Source organism: Typopeltis vanoorti, chromosome 5 (assembly GCF_054136105.1).
Source record: "Typopeltis vanoorti isolate ZY-2024b chromosome 5, IOZ_Tvanoo_1.0, whole genome shotgun sequence".
Lineage (NCBI taxonomy): Eukaryota > Metazoa > Arthropoda > Arachnida > Uropygi > Thelyphonidae > Typopeltis > Typopeltis vanoorti.
Window position 1 is genome coordinate 49861052 of NC_143553.1, and position 23058 is coordinate 49884109.

The 23058-nt window shown below is 34.6% G+C and overlaps 1 protein-coding gene across 1 annotated transcript in view; it reads left to right on the forward strand.

Annotated features, from left to right (window-relative positions):
* The window catches only part of LOC150106394 (uncharacterized protein ZK1073.1-like), a 247633-nt gene that overhangs the window by 154694 nt on the left and 69881 nt on the right, over positions 1 to 23058 (forward strand). The window contains exon 3 of the mRNA XM_090392419.1: positions 11009 to 11072. Coding sequence (XP_090248545.1) covers positions 11009 to 11072 — 64 coding nt within the window. The remainder of the gene's footprint in view (positions 1 to 11008; positions 11073 to 23058) is intronic.

Sequence of the window (23058 nt, forward strand, 5' to 3'; positions counted from 1 at the left end):
TGAAATAAAAGGAGGCAATGGATGTAATATTCTGTAATATGGTGCCAGAAAAGGCTCCAAACATAAGTCAGTTCAAGAAGAGAAATCTGATCGTCATTGCAAATCTGAATATATAAAAGTATGGGAGAGTGAAGTGAGAATTTCATACGAGAAATATTATGACAATTACTGCATTTTTATAGCACAGTAAGTAGCGTGCTATATTATTCCTTCCTCAACAGAGAAGGTAAGGATAGTACTGTATAAAAAAATGGATATGAAAATCTTGAAGTTGATGCAGTTGAGTATTGCATGGTTTGTATAACGAAGAAGAGGAATGGAATGTGCTGCAGTCAGCAAAATGATTGACAAGATTTGTGGTCATTGATAGAAGGTCATTCATCTGTAGAAGCAGAGCATGAGTGAAAATATACGGACACCTGGAGTACCCTACTCCAGTACTGACAAAATTTTCCAAAGAGAGAGGAAACAATCCAGCATAACCTGCAGCAAACAACTGATAGGAAATTGCGATCTAATCGCAAAAGACCAAAGACAAGCCATAAGTTGAAAGCTCAGTAAGAAGATCTGATGTGGAACGAGAATTGTGGAAACTCCACTGGTGGTCATTTATTAATTGGTGAGCCTTCAGGTAGCGGAGGAAATGCTCTTGATGACCTTCAACAGAATTTCCTATGTCATATTTGACATATGAAATAACAGGGAAATGACCGATCAACATTAAACAATCATCCGTTTATGAGGGATGAAGAGAGAAAATTTCTTCTAGATAAGGCACGGAGGCCATGTTTTAATCGGTGTCATGATGTATATGTGGGGAGAGTGATAAGCCAAACTCGATCTTTCCTATTATGATTCAAATCACCAAGGTGTTCCTTATTTTTTCATAATTAGACACATCTACAAGTTTGAGCTATGTAGGCGAGGACACAGGAACAAGGAATTCTGTAATCCCTGTATGTTTGTTGTCTCTCTGGGAGAAAGAAAAGGAGACTGCTTATGCTGAGAATAGGTTTGAAGACCATTCTGATATTATGAGATTTGAGGAGATTTTTTATTGAAAGACTGCGATGTAAGGGATAGAAACTAAACTCGGTAGTGCACGTTAAGATCTGCCTGAGGAATTGGAGTTTTTCTGGACAGATTCCTTGAATATTTTGAGTAAAAATTGGTTGAGTAGAAGTCGTAATTCTTCATCTTTCTTGTCCATCTTTTAGGATAGAGGTTGCACGTTTCCTTCATACCTTTAAAACGATTCCTGTGGTTCCTGTTAGTAGTAGGATACTATGTAAAAACTTGCACAGTGTCGAATTCTAAGGAAAGGCAGTTACACTCAAACCATGCATCAACTGTGGCAATCGGTGGAAGTTCGTGATATGGAAAGCAATTCCGAGCGGCATGGGTCCGAGTGCATTATCTTAAGTGGGATGTTAGTGTAATTGACTCGGGCGTGGGCCCTGGTACAGGCCTGTAGTTTTGATTTGTGCCTGGAAAGGTAAATCATGACAAATGGAACTCTTAAGCTATTATATAACAGGTTTTAAGGAATTAACAGACTTGTTGAACACCACAATGTAGCAGGTCATAATTCAGGTGCTATTATGATATAATTTAAGGAAAAAAACATGTGCAAAAACTTGACTAGTCTACTCACAATTCCATTATCAATTCAAAACAGCACCTTTGGGAAGACATTAAGCGCTATGTGTGGGCCAGACCAGTGTATTCACCAATGCTACACATGAAATTGTGCTCAGGTCCAAGAAATAATGCTTCAAAATAACTAGAAGATCTATGAAATATGGTATGTAAGTCTTAAGGTTTTGTTTCATAAAACCAGAATCAGCAATCTGTTCATATGCTTTTTTGAAAATTGTAGTGCATTGTTTCTCTTTGAGGGAATCATTGTGAGGAAGGCTGTTCCAAAGAACAGATGTAAATGGAGAGGATGGTTTGCTAAGTTCGCTGTTGGAAAGTAAATGGATGCTGACCAGCAACTGTTCGTGTCTTTACAAGCCTAAAGGAAACTGGAGGAATGGTAGTCGCTAGTTCAGCTGAAAATGCCCATAAAAATATCAACAAAAAGGTATGAGACAGAAACAGAAATTCTGTGAGAAAGTAATTGGAATGAATCAATGAATTTATGAGAGAGAGAGAGAGTCATCAATTAACTGGATGGGTCTGTCTTCTGGAAAACATCAATCTGACATGTTATCATCGCAGAGTGTACTTAAAAGGAAGGGGGATGCGATCAGGGATAGCAGAACATACAAAATTCACTGAATGTGTGCAATTTCTATTTCTCTAAAATATAATTATGATCTCGTACTCTTCATACTTATCCAATCAAGTGTATAATCGTAAAGTAAGTTATATATTAAATATAACCACTTCAAAATTATATGAAGTAATAAATATATGATAGCATGAAGAGATTTGCAAATACATCTATTTTATGGTGTAACTAAAAAGTTATCCGGATTATTTTATGTATCTAGTTTAGCTTTATCTATCATAGGAGCCAAGTACAGTTAAATCTTCGGCCATAAAAACTCATATCCTAAACTATCACGAGAAAATAAAGCCAAAACTGGCATACTGTATAACCAGAATGAGAAGCCCCTTTCCAGTATAGCTGCTTAACATCATAGGTCAGCTGAGAATAAAATTAACGGTTTCTTTAAGAGTCAAAACATGACTTAGCGTTATTGCAATAATTATGTTCAAATTCTGCTTAGAAAGGATGACAAGATCTTTCAGTACAACTTAATGATGATCCAGGATCTCCTTAAGGTAGTTGAAAGGACAAAAACCTTCAGTACAATTCAGTACATATCAAAATTTAGCGTCAATATTGCTTTTATTATTATATAATGACAAAATAACGACATTTGGAAAAGTATCTTTTCCTTCTACTCTATTTCAATTTTAGAGGTGTCTTCAAATGAAAAGCAGACAACCCAAGTATATTTTGGTAACTCTACAATCACTGTTCTATCTTTCGAAGAAACAGACGATTGTAGAAGAAAATTTAGTTATTCTTAGTCATTCCAATATATGGAAAAACAGTGCATAGAAAACATCGATAACTCAAATTTGCGTTTCTAAGAATAAAATCAACAAAAACGTAAACAGTAAATGGTTATTCATTTTGTAGAAGCATAATGCTTCTACAGCTCATTTTATCATTTTAGGCAAAAAGTAAATCAAAAACATGTGAGCAATGAAACATGGTCGATGTCGGGTTCAGAAAATGGCATGCTGATTGCTTACCTTCGACTCCTCTTGTAATTCAGTTTCTGAACAGTGATAAATAGCAAAATATTTTGAAACTTTAGTCTTTTCAAACACAGCAATTAATAAGAAGAATACCCCTATTTTGATAACAGTAAAAAAGTATAGATGAGACTGTTGGTGAGGGGTTGATTCAATCGTTTAGGTTCTTCGATGGAAATCACATTGGGGACCACTGGAAATCACATTGGGAACCACTGCCCTACAGAAATGCGTCATGCATTCCCATAGGGAAGTTGGATCCCAAATTGTGCGCCACAGCGAACTATTATTATGTATTATTTTTTCATATGGCTACTAAGCTTTTAGGACATAAATAGTTTGGACCTAACTACTTAATAGACGGAACTGTTAGGAATTTATTTTTATTTTGGCTGAGGAGAGTCGTGAAAAAAATTACTGAGACACTAAGGGCACCGTGAACCGAGAACGTTTGGGAACCTCTGTCGTAGGGTATTTTTATGTATCCCAAAGCACCACCGCAGGTTATAAACCTCTATAAAATTAACACCGTGGGAACGCAAAAGATTTTTGTTTTATTTAATTATTTTTGGTATTTTTATTCTTTTTTAACATAATCCGGAAACCCTGCTCCAACACTGTTTCAAGCCACCTGAGGCCTCCATGAAGCGGGAAGGTGGGTGATGAAATTCACCCTACAGACACTAGAATTCACCTAAAGACAATCATAAAAATGCATGCGGCGAGATCCCACAGTCTATTTGATGTAGAGTGTGTACGTTAACCATTCACTGGAAAATTTACTAGCAGCATGAAAAGACCTTTGGTTCGATTCTCATTGTATAATGTGGGGAACATTTATAGGTGGTTGCATACTAAGTCAGTCGGTCTAATACATTCTAAGATGTTTATAATTCTCGGGTTTTCATCACACATAGCAGGAAGATTGGCAGTACATGCAATTTACAGACATTATATTCTCTAGTATTAGCTGATATGGCATAACTACAGACATGCACCGCATGTAAATAACTTTACTCAAAAATCAAGACATAACCTATTATTATAACCTATGGTGGAAGGAGAAAATAGCAAGCGCATTTATGGGACAGTTCAGATGAATTATTCCTCTTCTAAAAAAAAATTACAAAAAAAAGGTTATTTTATTCCTGAGGACTATGGCATGATATAAAGGACAGACAGAGTCAAGGATTAAAAAAAAATAAGAATTCAAATAACTTCTGATGAAATATGAGCTAAAGAAATTACTGGTATGAACATTTAGTTTAATTCAGTAACCTTTTCTTGATAAGCATGTAAAACTGTCTCCAGTGTATTAAAGCATCAACGTTAACTTTGAGGCTCTCAGCATTTCTCACTTATTATAAAAAGTTATCTCTCTTATAAATAAAATGTATAGGAATTAATAAGAAAAATACTCCTCTTATTAATGTTAGCGGGTATTAACTACTTCCTGTCTCTCTCTCTACATCATACGTGAACTGAAAAGATTTCAACTAGGTTCTCCTCTCCAGACAAGGATTAGGATTACCAATTCATTTCTAGTAATACACTACTTTATGGAAATACACGTAGAAGTGTCTCATCGAGAATAAATGTTGCCGTCTGTATTTGACAATACAGTTCCAGCTTCTGTTAATTTCATTAGTGATAGCGCTAGAGTGCATCGTATTCTATTCGCAATGTTTCGGATAGATTTCACTTAACATGCGACTGCAGATAGGCTAGAGCAAACAAGCATTGTTTACTAACATGCAAAGGTTCAATATTGCGGGAAGATTGTGTTATAAGCTTTAGATGTCAATGTACATCAAAATCACCTTTTTATCTATTTGCATGTTAAGCATAATTTCGTCGCATTCTCGAAAACGAGCATGTTTCCATTAAAGTAGTTTTATAGCGTTTTACTTTATCTTGCAATATATCACACATGTAATTAAGGCTTTAAATGAAAACCGCCCTGTTATATATTTTTATTTTCCATTAAAAATCATTTCAGAGAAACATGAATGACAAAAGAGGAAACTATGACTAATATTTAATAACAGCAAATTAAACTTTATACAATCTTTTGCATATATATAACGGAACAAAGATGTTTGATATTGAAATAACAAAATAAAGAGGAAATTCACGAATCGAACTACTAGCAAAATCACTAAGATAATAAAAAAAGTAATCGAAAAGGTTTATTTTAAAATACTACCTGTTTTATTTCTTATAAAAACTCCCAGATGGAAGTACTACCAGACTAAAGCCAGCAAAATTAACGACTGAGTCAGTTCTTTGAGCTTCTACAATCTCAAAAGAAGGTATTCTTCGTTCTGTCTCTGGGGTAGGGCTATCCATTCATCCCCAGAAACAGTATAAAAGTTATAAAGTATGTTAATTTATTTGCATATGTCTGACCCAATGTGATTTCCTTGGTTAACTAACATTCGTTTTAAACGAATCTATTCTCAAACAAGAATAGATTCGTTTAAAACATTTAACCGTCTCTTCTGTTATATGTCACTATGATCAACTAGGAAATGGGTCGCAGTTTTAGATGGCTACCATTTATTTGTTTTCATCACTTACTGTACATATCATCTTTCTGAAGAATGCAGATCCGATATCATAACAGCCTCCTTTTCTCATTCTATAATGGGAAAAGGAGACAGTTCGTGTAATTTCCAGTTTGCATTCACAGGAACTACCGTAACGTTGTTTCAAGGCTGTCAAATAACACACATCCTGCGTGGTGTTTGATAGGAAGTGCTCAACCTTTCTGTTCCTTGCTAGTGACTTCAGTCTTAATGATCAAACCAAAACTGAAGGACGAACAATTGCTTGGAGACAGATGAATTTTAACGGGTCTCTAAAATTTCTAAGTCTTGAGCTGAAAACAACTCCCTGCTTCTGTTTACTATGAATGTTGAATCATTTTTACTCTTTTGGAGAGAAAAAGTAGTAGCTTACTTAGCGGTCATTTCAAACTATTTGCCTGTTTAAAAGATGGTGAAAATGTAAACATATTCAATTAAAAAAAAACTCAAAATATCATTTTTATGGAACAATCTTACTATCCTGCACTTAAAAAAATATGAGATTAGCCAAAGATTGGAGAAGGTCCTACACCCGTCGTTTCCAAGTTTATGAAGGTATGTTATCTAGCTACTTGGTTCAATCGTCCAGTATATCTACGGAAGCATGACAAATGACAAAATAGGCTGAAATTTACGATTGCTCGACACTTTATCCAAAGAATGACTTTATAGAAGCAATGATGTTATTATACTGAAATTAAAGTGAAATTTAATTTAAAATTAAGCGAACTCTAATTTAATGAAAGCAAATATCATACATGGATCATATAACGATTGTTAAAAAAAAGATTTATTAAAGGGAAGAAATGACACACACATGGTTCAAAAGCATAAAGTACTTCTGGGTCTGAACTATGCAGCCCAAGATAGAAATATATGGATATTCATAATAGCCAACCTCCTGAATGGAGATGATACTCGACAAGACAAGAAAAGGTGAACTTACTGGCGAATCCTGAAGTACAACAAAACTGTGTGATAGGATTCCTGGAAACGTTTTCACCAGCATGCCTGTCTCCAAACAAATGAAGTCTTAATATTAGCTGAACTGTAATGCTGATCCTTAAATATCAAACGAGGCATCGCAGACAACTTACATTTATTTGTACAGGGATTTTCTGAGATCAAAAATGACACATCATTTCTAATGATGCATCAGAAACGAGATTGTCTACTTTCCTTTCCATTTGCAAAGATTTCGTAAAGCCAACATTGAAAGCATCACCATAGAAATCTCAATTTCCTTGTTTTTTCTCATGGATAGCTAACTATATGTTGATTTTTTTTTCTAGAGTGCAATTATTTGAAAATGTGAAAACCTAATCTTGAATAACATACAAAAACTTCATTTAAAGACATTTGCAATATCCATAGAGTTCTGTAATATTCAGTTTAAAAACTATCTAGATCATAAAGAACAACTCGTTAGATAAGTCGATGAAATGATAAAACTTCGTACCTCACTATACAATATATTTCTGATGTGATTATTTGTGCTAAAATTTCTTGTTTCTTGTTCGCAAAATCAATTTTGTTCAGTGCTTTAAAAGGATATTTGTCTATGAACTCTGACAGTTTTCCTATGAATACAGTTAAGAAAACGGCAATAAACTGAACAGATATTATCAACTGATGTTTATTTGATCATGTCAGGTTTTTCATTCCACAAAACAGACAAACCGGCCAGGTGAACAATAATTAACAGATTTAATGCATTATCTGCATAGCCATGTTGTTGCTTCGACAGTAATGCAAACATCTTATAGTAACCTATAATGTCAGCACTTATAGTGGGAACTGTCTAAAAACAAGCAGTATATCCTGATAGTTCAGGAAAAGTTTATTATTGTCTCCAGAATTGTGATTAGAATTATCTCCATCTGAATATAGAGATGATAACGATAATTTGCTGCTGTCAAACTTTGCTAATTCATGAAGAATATAATTCGTAACTATTTTCTTCCTCTCAATATTTACAATTCCTACATTTATGCGGTCTACCATCAACTAATCCGCTACCGAATAACCTTCAGCGACTTCAGAGCTTGCAATTAGTACACAGTATTATTCCATATTTAATACCGCTGATAGTAGTATTTCAGCGGTATTACATTTAATTCAGCAATTTCTAAATAGTATTCACAAATAAACCAAATATTTCCCTCACACTTGTGTGACTGAAAAAATCATCCATGTAACAATTATTACATATTATCAGTTCTTCATTCCCGAACTCTAATTATTCGAAAAAACTTACCTTTCTTTTAAGTCTAGTTTCTTGTCTTTGTCGAGAAAATTCCAAAATTACACATAATTTAATTTAACCTTTATAAAATAATATACCACATTAACATGACAACTTAAAATACAAATGCACAACCCAAACACTCTTGAACTGGTATATTAGCACAAAGAACGACAAGTCTATTTTTTATCGAGTCTCTGTAGTACACTGAGCATATGTGCTACGGAGACTAGATTCAACCTCTGTTTGCTGAGCTGGGTGCATAAGTTTTTTTTTTTTTTCCTCTTCAACTGAAGATGAACTGTACTGGTTTCCACAAATTAAGGAACAACGAGAAAAAACAGACTTTTTTAGGAGGATAAACGCTGCTACAAAATTACACTTAGTTTTACATTTCCACCATGAGAACTACAGTATAAAGTGTTTAGTTAACTTTGGAGACAGGCGCATGTTGAAAAGATGGAAGTGCTGTTTCGATTCATGCTAATGTTTTTGTTGTGTTAGATCATACTGCAACGAATGTTATGAGATAACTCATACCATTTCTGTTAACTGTGTGTATATTTTAGAGCTTCCATAGCTCAGGCTAAACTTTGGCAGAAAAGACCTAGGTGCGAATCCCGTGTAGAACGGCAAGAATTTCAACTAGAGGTGAATAATTCGGTCTCTCAAATAGAGGTGAAAGGATTTTTACTTCTGGCAAATCGCAACTCGGTTTTTTTCGCAAACCAACTAGGAGAATACATGTAATTAACAAGTATAATACGCTGAGCTCTCAACGGCACTGTTTTTTTTTTTTTGGTCATAATTCACATAAAAACCAAGGTCAATCCAATATATATATATATATATATATATATATATATTACATTATAAATGTAATAAAAAACATATTTATAGGTTTTGTATATAGGCTTTCATTCTCAATATAAATTCTCAATATCAATATATATATATATATATTACATTATAAATGTAATAAAAAACATATTTATAGGTTTTGTATATAGGCTTTCATTCTCAATATAAATTATAACAGCTTTGGTTAGGTTAGGTTATATTAATTTATAATGAAAAAAGTATGGAAAGTACTTGTTTTGCACTCAATGAAATCAGAAATCAGAAATCATTATAAACTAACATCTGTGAACATTTAACTACCCTGGATGTCGCATGTCGAACCAGAGTGTAGTCGTAGTTTGTCGTGGGCAGATTCATGGGGATGAAAGATGAACGTTGCTGTGGCTCAGCTTAATGATTGCGGGCAGATAAATGGGGATAACAAATAAAAGTTGTTGCGGGGAGATTGAATGGGAATAATAGATAAATCAGAGAGGAACTGTCAGTGTTTTTCTCCATTGATGAGGAAAGAGGTACAGCAACGACGTTTATCTATTATCCCCATTCATCTGCCTTTTATTCACAACTTTTATTTGTTATCCCCATTTATCTGCCCGCAATCATTAAGCTGGCCCACAACAACGTTCATCTTTTATCCTCATTAATCTGCCCACGACAAACTACGACTACACTCTGGTTCGACATGCGACAGCCAGGTTAGGTTAGGTTAGTTTATAATGATTTCTGATTTCTTATTGCATTGAGTGCAAAAGAAGTACTTTCCTTACTTTTTTCACTATAAACTAACCTAACCAATAAAGGTTAGGTTAGTTTATAATGATTTCCAACCGATGAAGGTTGGGTTAGTTTAGGTTAGGTTAGGTTAAGTTAGTTTGTAATGATTTCCAACCGATAAAGGTTAGGTTAGGTTAGTTTATGATTTCTGATTTCTGATTTCATTGAGTGCAAAAGAAGTACTTTTCTTACTTTTTTTATTATAAACTAACCTAACCTAAGCTGTTAAAATTTCTATTGAGAATGAAAACCTATATATAAAACTTATAAACATGTTTTTATTACATTTACCAGACTCCTCTAGGAATTATTCACTTTAACCGGTTAAAGTGATTAATTCTCGTAAATGATTCACTTTAAACGGTAATTAATAATAATAATAAGAAGAAGGCGTCTGGAAGGAGATTTGCATATATTTCCAAACAATCATTGTTGTATCGATGTCATACTTTACATCTAGCTGTCCAGCATATGCTGGATATCATTACAAGCCGTTCCTTAACTCGATGGCATAAAGCAAAATGTGAACCAAGTGAGAACCCAGGATGTTACTGCGTTCTTTCAAGATTCTGTCCATTCTACATAGTCCTCTGTATTCCACTGGCTAAACCAGTGTTTTCTAACCTGTATTTTAAGATACATTAATGTGTTTTGAACATGTCTTGAGTGTGTTACCAGAAATTCTACGAGTTGTAGAGTACTCTCCCACAACACATTTTTTCCTACTTCAGAATTGTAGGCCTTGAGCATTTTATGTGAAATACTATCATCAACTTCAGCCTGTTACCAACACATTAAATGCATATTTTAATAACTGAATTTTTCAAACTATGTGGTGTTCCTTAGATGTCCGAGGATCAAGAGTTGTTTCCAAATTTTCAAGCTGAATGTTCAAATATAAATATAAAGATTGGTAAATTATTTTATAGAAAATATAACTTATGCTACTTTTTTATTTATTGCTCAAAATGAAATTATATAAATTTTTATTTTTATAACAAGACGTTCTTCGCACATATCGTATAACTGGTATTAAGTTATACTCTACATGTGAACGGATATCTGTCGATCATATTTGATTTAAATATCCTAACCCTGTAAATGTTAATTTTACTTTAGAAATAGGATTTTTATTCGACTCATTTTCTTAGTTCATATTAATTAAGGGCAGTAAAACACGATGTTAAAAATCCTATTAATAGCTTGAAATAAAAGGCAATTTTTGATAGAATATATAATCAAACAGTCTTATCATTACCAATAGGGGGACCTCGATAATGCAGAAAAGAAGGCTATTTTCCTCACCGTTCACGACATTGGCAGCAATCGTAAGTATATTATACGTTATTGTTACAAGAACTACTTTTACTATAACTAAGCTAAGTTTTCATGAAAAATTTATAACACATGTTGCATACAAGTCAAAAGTAGTATGTCACTCTCTATTTATTCTTTTATGCCTCCGGCCTATGAGAAGCCAGTACAACCTATCATTACATGTTACCTTTTCATCCAGAACTATGTTTAGAGCCAAAATCTGTATTACTCTCTTTTCAAGAGTGTTCATATACTTTCACAGCATGCACTATTCACTTTTCTTACATTATTCGTTTTTTTATTTGAATAGTACGAATCGTATTTCAGATATTGCCGCTTTGAGGCTAAACTCATTTCATCTTACCTTAGAAATTATATTGCGGATGCTTCTTTTTTTCTTTTTTTTTTCTTTTTGTGCAGCATAAAGATAGGGTAAACACCATTGTCGAAGATTAGTGAACTATCTATATATACGAGTATATTAATCAGACGCAATAAGTATGAGAAGCTATAAACACTCGGCATTCATGTGTTATAGATTCTGTTGTGTGTGGGGGGAGGGGAGGAGTTTACAACATACGGGTATAAGAAAGAAGTTTACTGGCATTTTTTCAAGAGCTGTATGTTGTAGGTGTTTGGAAACACTTCATGAGGGCAGAAGTGGATGGTATAGAAGAAGCAGGTTATGGGTGTTTACAGTTGTACTGAAATGGGGTTGGGCGGTGGGTTCTGCTCACTTTAACAGGCTCAACAAAAAGTGGAGGAATGATTGTTTCCAGTTCAGTAAAGAAGCAACCATGGAAGTATCTATAGAAAACACTCATACATATACTCAAATTAAGGGGATATTAAATCCCACATTGTTTTAAAACCGAATAAGAAACTCAAAGATTGGAATCAGAGAGTTTCATGCCGAATATAGTAAACTATAAAAGTATCGGCGGTTACTAGCGTGAGCTAATGCAAGTAGTCCTACTACGTAGTACAATCTCAGGCAACTCGTTGCAAAGGTGGGGAAAGTTCTGATCGCTAATCTTGGTATTTTCCATAATGTAAAAACATATTTCCTAGGAAATGTATGCTGTTATTTGTAACTCATTTAAGTAACTCATACATATAATTTATATGTGCTCCTCTGTTCCTAATAAGTTCATTAATTCGCTTTCGCATGGACTCTACCAGCGTAGAACACATTTTTCTTATATCTGCATCTCGAAACCATACATTCATAATGGATTGCATTAAGTTATCTTTTGTATCATAATTTAATTTTCCAAGTCTCTTTTTCACTATGTCCCACAAAGTTGCTATTGAGTTAATGTCACGAGAGTTACCAGGCCACTGAAGTAATTGGATGTTGTGATTTGTAACGAATTCTTTCACTTTTTCGAAGTGTGGCATGGAGCGAGATCCTGTTGGAAGATGAGATTTTTCTTTCTGGATCTGTGGGACCACTCTTTTCTCCAATATTTTTATGTATTGGTCACTTTTCATCATACCGTCAACAGGCACAAGTGATCCTGGCCGTCATGTGTAAAACAACCCCAAAACATCTTTATAGCTGAGAGTTTAGGAGCTTGTTGAAGGTGGGTGGGAGAAGTCTTCTCAGCCGCTGATTTGCTAACATAGGATACTCGCCCTCCTTAGACAAAGAAATAGCTCCCATTTGAGAATATGACCTAATTCAACTTCTCAACAGTCCAATCTTTGTACATTTTTGTCCACTGAATCCTCTTTTTCCGCATAGTCTTCGTTAAGTTTTTTTTTTTTTTTTGGCGTCAGTGGGAAGTCCTCCCTGCTTCTGACAATATTTGGCGGATTGTCATGTCAGAAACATTAATCCCACTAACTGCCAAGTCTCTATTTAAGTCTGCAGTAGGCAATCTTGGATTCCGTTTGCTTTTCCTAACTAGTAAACGATCTTGAGTAACGAATAAGGTAACGATAGTTTCAGTTTTTGAATTAGGGTCTCTACATAACAGTGTACAGAAAGACCACAAAATCTTCAAGATGACGCTTTCTTAAAAATAAATAAATATAATATAATAAAAATAGAAAATTAATTTAAAAATAAGTGTAGTTTTCCTTTTTCGCACACATTTTCCTTTTCAGTCAGAAGAAAAGGCACCTAAACTTCTTTAAAATCGCATTAACAGTACCCAAACCAAGGCCCACTCATTGACAATTTGTCTGAGTCATTAATATGCGCTGAGAAAGAGTACATATTTTTGGAAATGGATCCAATTTATAGCTATACAAAATGAATAAAACACTACGAATGTCAACTTGTTTACACTATTTAAAACGCACAACACTATTAATAAACATCGTAGAGATAGTTAAAAAAAACAGTTAAACTAAAACGGAAAATTATTATGAACTGAAACCAAAACCAAACCAAAACCAAAAACTTGACAAAAATTCGGCTTGTTCGGATTAATTTGTTCGCTAATATAGTTGAAATAGTGTGTTTTTGAGATAGAGATTGAAGTGAGTGTGTAAGAGGGATCCATGAGCCGAAATACTCTCCTCTGGACATTGAGAATTTTTAGGCGAGTTTAGTTGTATCATCCTACACTTGTAAACAGACAGCATTCTAGGGATTGAGGGGGGGGATTGAAATTATCAGATAGAAGAGTGAAAAATAGTATCTGAAGAGGAAAATAATAGCCAGCATTTACTGAGGAATCTACTGAGTAACGTGATTATACTAAGAGAGACTGGAAGAAATGTAAGCCCAAAGAGAGGGAGGGAGAAAGAGACAGATCTGATCCTGTCTGTGATCTCTGTATAATTAACTGAGATCACTTTTGCGAGAGCAAAAGCATAACTGCATTTTGGTGACTTCGAATGTGACCAAATTATCATGGCCCCATTCAAGGATTGTGGGTATTAGGGTCATTGTGGGTATCTGAATACTCCTACTCATTCGACAAATCGCACGATTTGTCGAATGAGTAGGAGGAATGTAGTGTACTATCATTAGAAAGCTGTAGTTGTGATTAATATGTCATTTATTGATAAGTGATAGAACAGAGATCTGATGTATTTCTGTACTGGTGGCACAAGTACAAAGAGGAGGAGCCATTCGCCATGACACGCAGTGAAGAAAGCTAACTACCCAATTCCAGTTTGTGGCAGTTTGTGACAATTTGCCTAGCAAGCCTAGATGTAAAAGACGTTCAAAATCCCTAGAAATATCAAGAATCACAGTGTTTCTCCGAAGCTTTCTAGAGCACGGGTACAGCAAGGGCAGTGATACAAATTGAGGTCAGCCGTGAATCTAGACTGGTGGAATCCATACTAATGGTTGCTGGTTAGCTGGTGAATCTCTAGGTAGTGTGGAAGTTGAAAATTGATCTCCACTATTTTGGAGAGGATTCAGGTGATGATAACTGGTTGGTAGTTGGATGGCAAAGTTTTATTCCCCTTTATTTGAAATAAGTTTAATATATGTTTACTTTCATGCGCTGGAATAAATACCAGTGATATAGAAGACTGTAGAGTCGATAGATGACTGGAGTTTACCACTGGAGCATGACACGTTTGAATACAACTGGAGAAATGAAATTGGCACCGTCTGACTTTTTAGTTTCTACGTTGCTTAGCATTCTTCTGATGTCTTTTTGTTGTCAGGCACCATAGAAGATATTATATTATCTATTAAGGTGCACAGTTTCTGGTGATAGCTAAGATGGTTTGTTTGGTTATATATGCAGGAGTTAGAGGAAAAGAGTGATGTGTTGTGATTTGGATGGAAAGAAACCATTGAGTATTATTTTAACTTTAATGCAAATCATGTCTAAGGCTTCATATAAACAGAAAACCTGAGAGATACATCAACGTTCTGCTTTAGCAGAGCATCAAGAAAAGAAAGGACTCTATCTTTTTTTTTATTCTTCTAAAGTAAATTTTATTCTAGGTAAAAGGCTGTTAATATGAATACTAATATATTCATATTAGATAAAACAGTACTAAGAAGATAGACCATACGGCACACCGTCTACTTGCTTGTAGAGACTATTTTCTACGAAAAGTAATCAGAGTGCACAACAAAGTCGTATAAATCAAGGATATCAGTAAAAAAAGTCCTTAGAAAGTGACTGAAGAGTTATAAGCACGCTAGTGAGGAGGAGCGAAACTACATCCAAGGCTCACCATGAACTGCGAAGATGGTCTTGTCTTTCATTTTAGAAATAAAATCCCAGGTATCCTTTATGTATGGATGTTCTTTTCCCGTTAAAGTAATGAGCCGATTCGATAAAAATGTTTAGATCTCATAAGTAGAGCAATCGATATCATCGACCACCGTCCTGAAAGGAATACTGATTTTATTTATTTTGAAAGTCCACATAGTCAGGTCTGGCATGAAACAGTCTCACCTTTTTTTACGTTGTCAACATCCATAGTACTGTATTAGCGTCGCATATCAACAGATGTAGTTTATTCACTTGTGATCTGGAGGGATCGCTGATGATAGGTTTATAGATAGAACAATCCCTAAAAAGAAGTTTAATCGTGCCAAATATATTCACTAAATCCATAAAACCGGAAATTTCCCTGCCTTCTTTTGCGATAGTAAATACAATTATTTATAATGAATACAAAACTCTTATTTCTGAGTATCACCAGAATTATTTACAAAGCATAATATGTGCCACTTTCAAACTTAATAGCTTCTTTTTCGCGTAAGAAGTTTATATGAGTGCGACAGGGAAATCGTAGCTTCTAGATAAAACATTCTTTTTATCTTGAATGAGTCTATAACAAGATAAGTTAACTACCATATGGCTGCGAAGTGAAAATGCTGAAGAGTAGAAAATTCACATTATATACAATATTTTCTAACTTTGCATACGGATTTTATTTAGCTTTTAGAAACGCTCTCTTGTCGCGTTCTTCAGAAATATGAAACGGGATATTATATAATTATGAGTTAAAGTTCTAATAAAAAATTGATTTACATGTATAAAAGTTCATGATACCTCTCATCCAGCAAACGTTTTATTTTATGATACCATATGAGAAAATTACTAAATTAAGTTTATTTTTTAACTTTCATATATAAACAGATCGATCCAGATGAGACCAAATTAAATGCAAAAATTCGCTATCTGGTAGATGCTAGCTAGGTAGGTTGTAGGTTCAAATTCTGTACAGGCATGGATATTATTTGAATATCTTTAAACAACCTTACTTATTTAATGATATGAAGTGGCTCGAGAGAGGTTTCATAGTTGGAAACCTTTCTCGAGCAGGGTTTCCAGATTAACTAATGCATAGCTTTCCCAAGCTATAGGTACATTGAAATAAAAATTAAAAACAAACTGTTACGTCACGAATCATGATAAGCACAAAGAATCAAACCATGCTTGTATAAAAACACATGATTTTAATCCAGCAAAAATTAAATTAATCTATTTTAATAATATTAGTTTTTGCAAATTTATAAACCATATCAACATTTCAGCATCAGAAACACTTGAACGCTTCACGTAATTTACTCATAATGTAATGGAAGACATTCTGATACAGGAAATTGTTGAGAGGAGTAATGGTACAAGTTTGGTAACAAGACCGGAAATTTACCAAAGAAATGGCATACTGCTATTAATTAGATGATCTATATGACATATAGATCATCTAACTAATACAGTCTCAGATGATTTATCTTTCTACAATACCATTAAATATTAATGGTATTGTAGAAAGAATATTTACTTTTAATGCAACCAGAATTTTCTTTTGTTCGTTGCAAGAAAAGATCTCTGTACGTTTGTTAATTCTAAGGTCTTCGGACGAGATAACTTATTGCTTGAAGGTGAGCACTTGCCATGCTACCCTTACACAAACATGGCACATCTACTACTTCTTCCAAAATCTCAGCGTCTTGGGCTCTGTGTTGCCCTGTCCTGAGTTTTTTCAACCCCCCCCCCCTCACACGAGAAGCCACAAACCCAAAACCACAAGAGTGGTGTGTGAGGAAGAGATCAGGAAGGAAGAAAGAAGGAATCTGTTGATGTATTTCTTGAATAGCAAGAGGTAATGATCAATGGAAAAGATTGTCTGGAGGAAAGTTATTCCAAAGAAGAGAGGTATATGGAATGAAAGAGGTTAGCAGCTGGTTCAATAAGTTTGACTCTGAACTGTGTATGGTTATCGTTTGGTATAATGATTGAAGCAACTAAGACCATGAGGCTAGTGTGTTTGTATGGCCAGTTCTAAGGCATGAAAAACTAGAATTTAACCAGAAAGAAAACCTTGCCACCGCAGTATGAGACAGTATATAGATGTTTAGCTGCACTTCATTGCATTTTCATATGTATAAAGGAGAATGGATGTACAATGGTGGGAAGTTCGGTGGAGCAGAAATAGGACATCTATGAGAAAATGATTAGAAGAAATCTGTGAGAGTGGTCATCTTGCTGAGGGAAACACGCTGTGCTGGAATCACGTGTTCTTAGAGAAGCGTAGCGCTACCCCAAATGCGAGAGTATTCCAAAGTTGTAAGAAGTTGGGATTTATGTAATGTTAGTAGTTGCACAAGTAAGAAGTAGGATCTTGAACGGAAAAAAAACAAATTGTTCTGGAGGGTGAGAAGGCTCATGTGATGTGTTTATGTCGGTAAGGAGTAAAAGTGTAAGCTAGTCTTAGAAGATAAATCTGATCGTCGCTGGAGATCTAACTATTGTTAATAACAAGGGGGATGAAATGAGATCGTTCTTAGTCTTTTCAAAGAAAAGACTTTTGGTAGCTGAAGTTCCCCACATTATCCTCACCCAAATCGAGAAATGTAAGGATATCACTGTTTAAGACGTTGATGATGGAAAGTCTTGAAGATAAATCATCTGAGACTGTATGAAGAAAAAAAGAAAAGTAATATTATGTAGAAAAGCAATATTATGTACTATCGTAAGCAAAACTATGGATAGGATTTCTGGTCAGAGAGAATGCATTTAACGTACAAAAGGATTATGAGCGAAAGCAGTGAGCGCAGTAGTGATAGAACAATCCGAAGAGGAAACAGTCAAACATAACCCGAAGAGGATACAATCCAAATGATAAGCATTAATCTTGGAGGAAACTTGTGCCCCAGTCGCAATGGAATGAATGCAAACGAAAAGATGGTAGCTTTGCAATGACACCTCTATGCCAAGTTCGATCATATATCATGTCAAGCATCCATATAATTTTCTCTATATTTTTTATGGTTTGCATGAAAAGGTAAATAATCTGCTGTGGAACGGGAATTAGTAATCACTAAAGTAATCGACACAGTGTAAAGTTAGCTGTTGATATTTTTTATACCTCCTTCTTCACTTTCATTACGCCTTCACTTTGAACCTCTTTTAGAAGAATGAGGCGAGGATAACAGGACGATAGTTTGATGACTAACTTTTAGCTTCCTTTTTTTTTTAGAGATGGGCTTCCAAGATCAGATACTAGACCCTATAAATCACGTTGAATAGAAGATTTAAGATAGGTTTTAATTCTAGAGCGCAAATTCTGAGCACAAATTGGGGAGTACAACCATCTATACCAGGGCAGGTATTGTATCTAAAATAGTGAGAATGTTGTGGTCTTTCTGGAAAAAAATCAAAGAAGGGCACAGTGAGCTGATCGTTGTATAGTGATATGCAAACGTTGAAGATAATAACTGAATACAAGAGGTCAGCTTTATAGGGTAGCATCATGAGCGATGCTACCGTAGTGTCATCTAGATGTGAGAGAGAAGTATAGGCATAGAAGAGCAGCGGAGCCCAATAATATCTTTACTGAGGGACCAGAAAGTTAGGCTGTCGTTTGAGCAGGAGAATTTTCTGCATTTAGTCTTTTCAAAGTAATTTCGATTTGTTAATTTTTTACTGAGGTTCTGAGCTAAGCTATGGTGTAGGCTGATTGGAAAGCTGAGTTTTCTGACTTGAACCATTTAAAATAATGCTAAATTTTTATCATGGACTATTTTGACATTATTGAAGAACGAAGGCTTGAATACTCGACATGGACTTTGATCGGTATTCAAGTTTTCAATTGGTCATGGATTATAAGTAATATCTGACCCTAATTCCAGCAAGGATTATTTCAATTATTCAGTCAAAGTAGGTATAGGATCAAGATAGCGGAAACATTAATAAGCTCTTGAAAAAGAGACAAACATACCAAATAAAGTTATCTCACTTGCTATGTTGAAGTGACAAAAGGGTACAGGCTGAAAAATCGTTGGGTGAAGGACAGCTATGCCAGCTATAGGTAATAAAACCTAGCAAAAGTGGTCTACTTTACGAAGTGGAGATTTTACATATGTAGTATATATGGCTGGTTAAGAAAAGATTCAGGTTGTTGAGAGAATGATAAGGATTATTCGATAGTATTCCCGGTGATAGATCATTACATAGAGCAGCAGATGCTTTGGCATATCATCTGGAATAAGTAAAATTAGAGACGCAAAGCCGGTTTGAATTATAAACATTAAAGTTGTCAAGGAAGATAATTTCAATATGTAGGTAAATCAGACCTTATAAAGCCACTTTGAGAGTTAAATAATCACACAAATTAGAGCAGTTTTCAGAAATAACCAGTAAAGAAAATCGGAAAAATGTATTATTTAAAAATTTTGAGCAGGAGTAGATAATGAAAAGGAAATTCCAAGGTTACTAATTCGAAGCATGGAATATCAGTCTGAAAAATGTATATGTATTGCCCTACGGAAGAATCATGCTGAATGTAGTTTGTATAGATGTGGTGGCCATGTAGTTGTTGAGGCTACTATTGGAGTTGTGAGAAAAAATAAATCAAGTTTTGATGCATATAAAAATCAGGATTCTTATATTTTGAAGGAAACCGGGAACTCTACTCTGGAGACCAAATGTGGGAAGCCACTTCAGACCTCCAATAAATAGGATATTAAGATAATTGACGCGCTTCAACCTCTCTGTTATAGTCTGTTTTTATCTTATATATTTTCGTAGGTACTGCCGCAAGTACTGTTAAAATCAGTCAGCATCCACAATCTCTCTCCCCCTTATGCTCTATTAACTTTCATACACAGAGTCCAACTTCAAATCCATCTGCGCAGCTTCTCTACTTACTCAAGTTTCCCCTACGGACATTAATTAGCAATTGTTCCATAAAAATACCCTAAGCTCTTTTTTCTGCTCTTTTCTCTTCTGTTCTCATCTATTCTATTCTCAGCACATCATGGTAGTAACACGCATCACAAGTTTTGCAGCCTTTCGTGCGCGGAATGATTTACAACTGATGATCCAGTCATTAATTAAGGTGTCCAACGACAGTTCGTTTTGATTGCCTACTCAATCTCCAAAAGTTATATAGGGTTAAAATGGCCCTATCTCTGCTAACTGCTTTATCTTACAACCAAAAGAAGCGCGCTGTGATGCGCCAACGTGCATTTTTTTCGGTTAATTTTTCTATAAATTAAGAGACAGACAAAATGTAACAGCACTTTCCCATTTTCGCATTTTCTCTTGGAATCACAGTAAATGAAAGACAAATAAAAGGAAAGGAGTGTAAAGGTTCATCATATCACTACTGTATCTGTTTAACAACCGTCAATTGTTATGTAAGTGTGGTGGTAACATCTGGAAGTAGATGATCTTTATTCAAGCAGACATAAAATAATAATATAAACATTAGGTTAAGTCCATGATCACTTCTACAGCTGTTACTATGCGCAGAAGAGGAGAACCATCAGTATCCTTTCTTATTTATAATATGTGATCAGAGGAAGTTAAAAATAACTCATGTGATTATCTTGTAGATAGCATCATCCATTTTGAAAGAATAACGAACTTGAATGCCACTGCTGTATTAGACGCACTCCTAATCCAGGATTAAATCTGAATGTAATGATTTTATAAGCTGTTAAAAGGCTTACTATATATGAATATGTATAAGGGAGGTCAATAAGTAGGCCTCATTCTTAAACTGTACAAAATATTTCAAAACGATATTTTCCCGATTTCCAAATATTTATTGTGCGAAATATTGTGTACAGCATGGTAAAAAAAGACTGAATATAACTGCCAACGTTTTCTTTAGTTTTTCCATTAATATAATCATCACAAGATGTACACACCATATGCCTCCGTTATTCAACTGTTATCGGTTACTCTTCGTTCCGTATATTCAATTTTTATATCATTCATCACGTGTGATGAAACCGCTATGATAAGAAATAACAGATAACATTTTACTGTTATTAATACATATTTATATATTAATAACAGTGATGTTTTTTGCATGCATAATGCCATCGAGTCACTGCAGTGAAAGAAAAAAGGACAACTTTTGCATTAAATAGTAGTCATATAGTAAACGTATTTTTTAGTGTGATAATTTACCTTCACAGGAAAAAATTAAGACTAACCAAGAAAATTCAATACCAGTTGGCCGAGTGGTTAACGTATTCGCTCTCCAACCAACAGATCGCTAGCAAAGATATTTGTGATCGTCTTTAGGTGGAAGATGAACCGCATCGTTCAGAGTGAGACCACCGTGCCGCTTATTGGAGGCCTCAAGTGGCTTGAAAGAGTTCCATGTTTGGTCTCTACAGCAAGGAATGTAAAAAATAAAAAAATATTTTTTTTTAAAATAATGAAATAGAGAAAAATTACTTAGCCCACCCATGGCAAATGCACTAGAAATTTTCTGAAACCTTTGATGTGGTAGAAGCCTAATAAAAAGCACTATTTCATGGAACTGGCCATAAATTATCTACTGCTAAAAACAATTCTGAAAGATTGTTGATATGCAGAAAACAAAGTGACAGATGCACTCTTATCTAGCCTGCTCAATATATCCATACGACATTAAAGCAGCAAGCAAAGACACAATTGCATTAACAGTAAATAACTAACGAAACAAGATTATTTTGAGCAGTAATCTTACTGATATTAATGTTAGTATGTTCCTTTTACCAATATCTTTATTCAAGTCCATCTGAAATTTAACGTCGATGAATGCGAAAGAAAAATTTTACTTAAATCTTTAAAGCTTTTTAGCACTATGAACCATAAGTTAATGAAATAAAAGAATATAACGATATGATTGATTCCAAGACCACGAATTACTGATATTTGGTCTAGTACTCTCTGCGATAGATCAAACAAGATGTCAGGTTGCGATAGCAGTTCTCTTTCTGCTGGGTCGTAGACATTGATAACTGATCTATTACTACTTGTTAACATTTTTGCGTAGAATAATTATGATAAAATATGAAAATAAAAATGAAAATTGAAATGATATTTCAAATTTCACTTTAAGTTTGATTTCTTATTTCTCATATTTCTTATTATTTAAAAAAATCGGCCTTAAACCGCCTGATCAAAAATTTCTAATCCTGGATGTCCGTAACCTAAACCAAACTGAAACACTTAAACAAGCCTCCGTGGGTTCATATCTCATCCATCGGACTTATTAAAGTAATTCAAAGTTGACTGGCCTTTAGAGATGAACAGTATTTTTTTTTTTTTGGAGGAGGGGGGGTAATGATTTTTCTTTTCCCCTCGGTAATTGGTTCCCATACTAGCGAAACAAATAAATCAGTTGACAAATCCAGAATACAGGCAAAGTTAGAAAAGTTAAAAACAGTATTACCGACATTTTCTCAACAGGCCACTACTACCAGTAAGAATTAAGTTGCTAAGTGACATAGAACACATAGATGACATCCCTGTCAAAAAATTAATAGTGAATATTTACTGGAATGCCACAGAACTCCATCTGTCTCCCACGAATAACTATACTTTGAAAAGAAGGAAGCACTGTATATATTGCAATTTGTGATTGTAAATAAAGAACCACTTAATATAATCATATCTGGATTTAGCGTTTTTTACCTGCGGACAGGTTTTTGTACAGTAATTACAGGAAAGGACTCAACTGGAATACATTAACACATACACTAACATTGACTAGATGCTTAGGAACATTCCTAAGCATCCGGTCAAAGTGAACGCCAAATGGAAACGCTCGCTT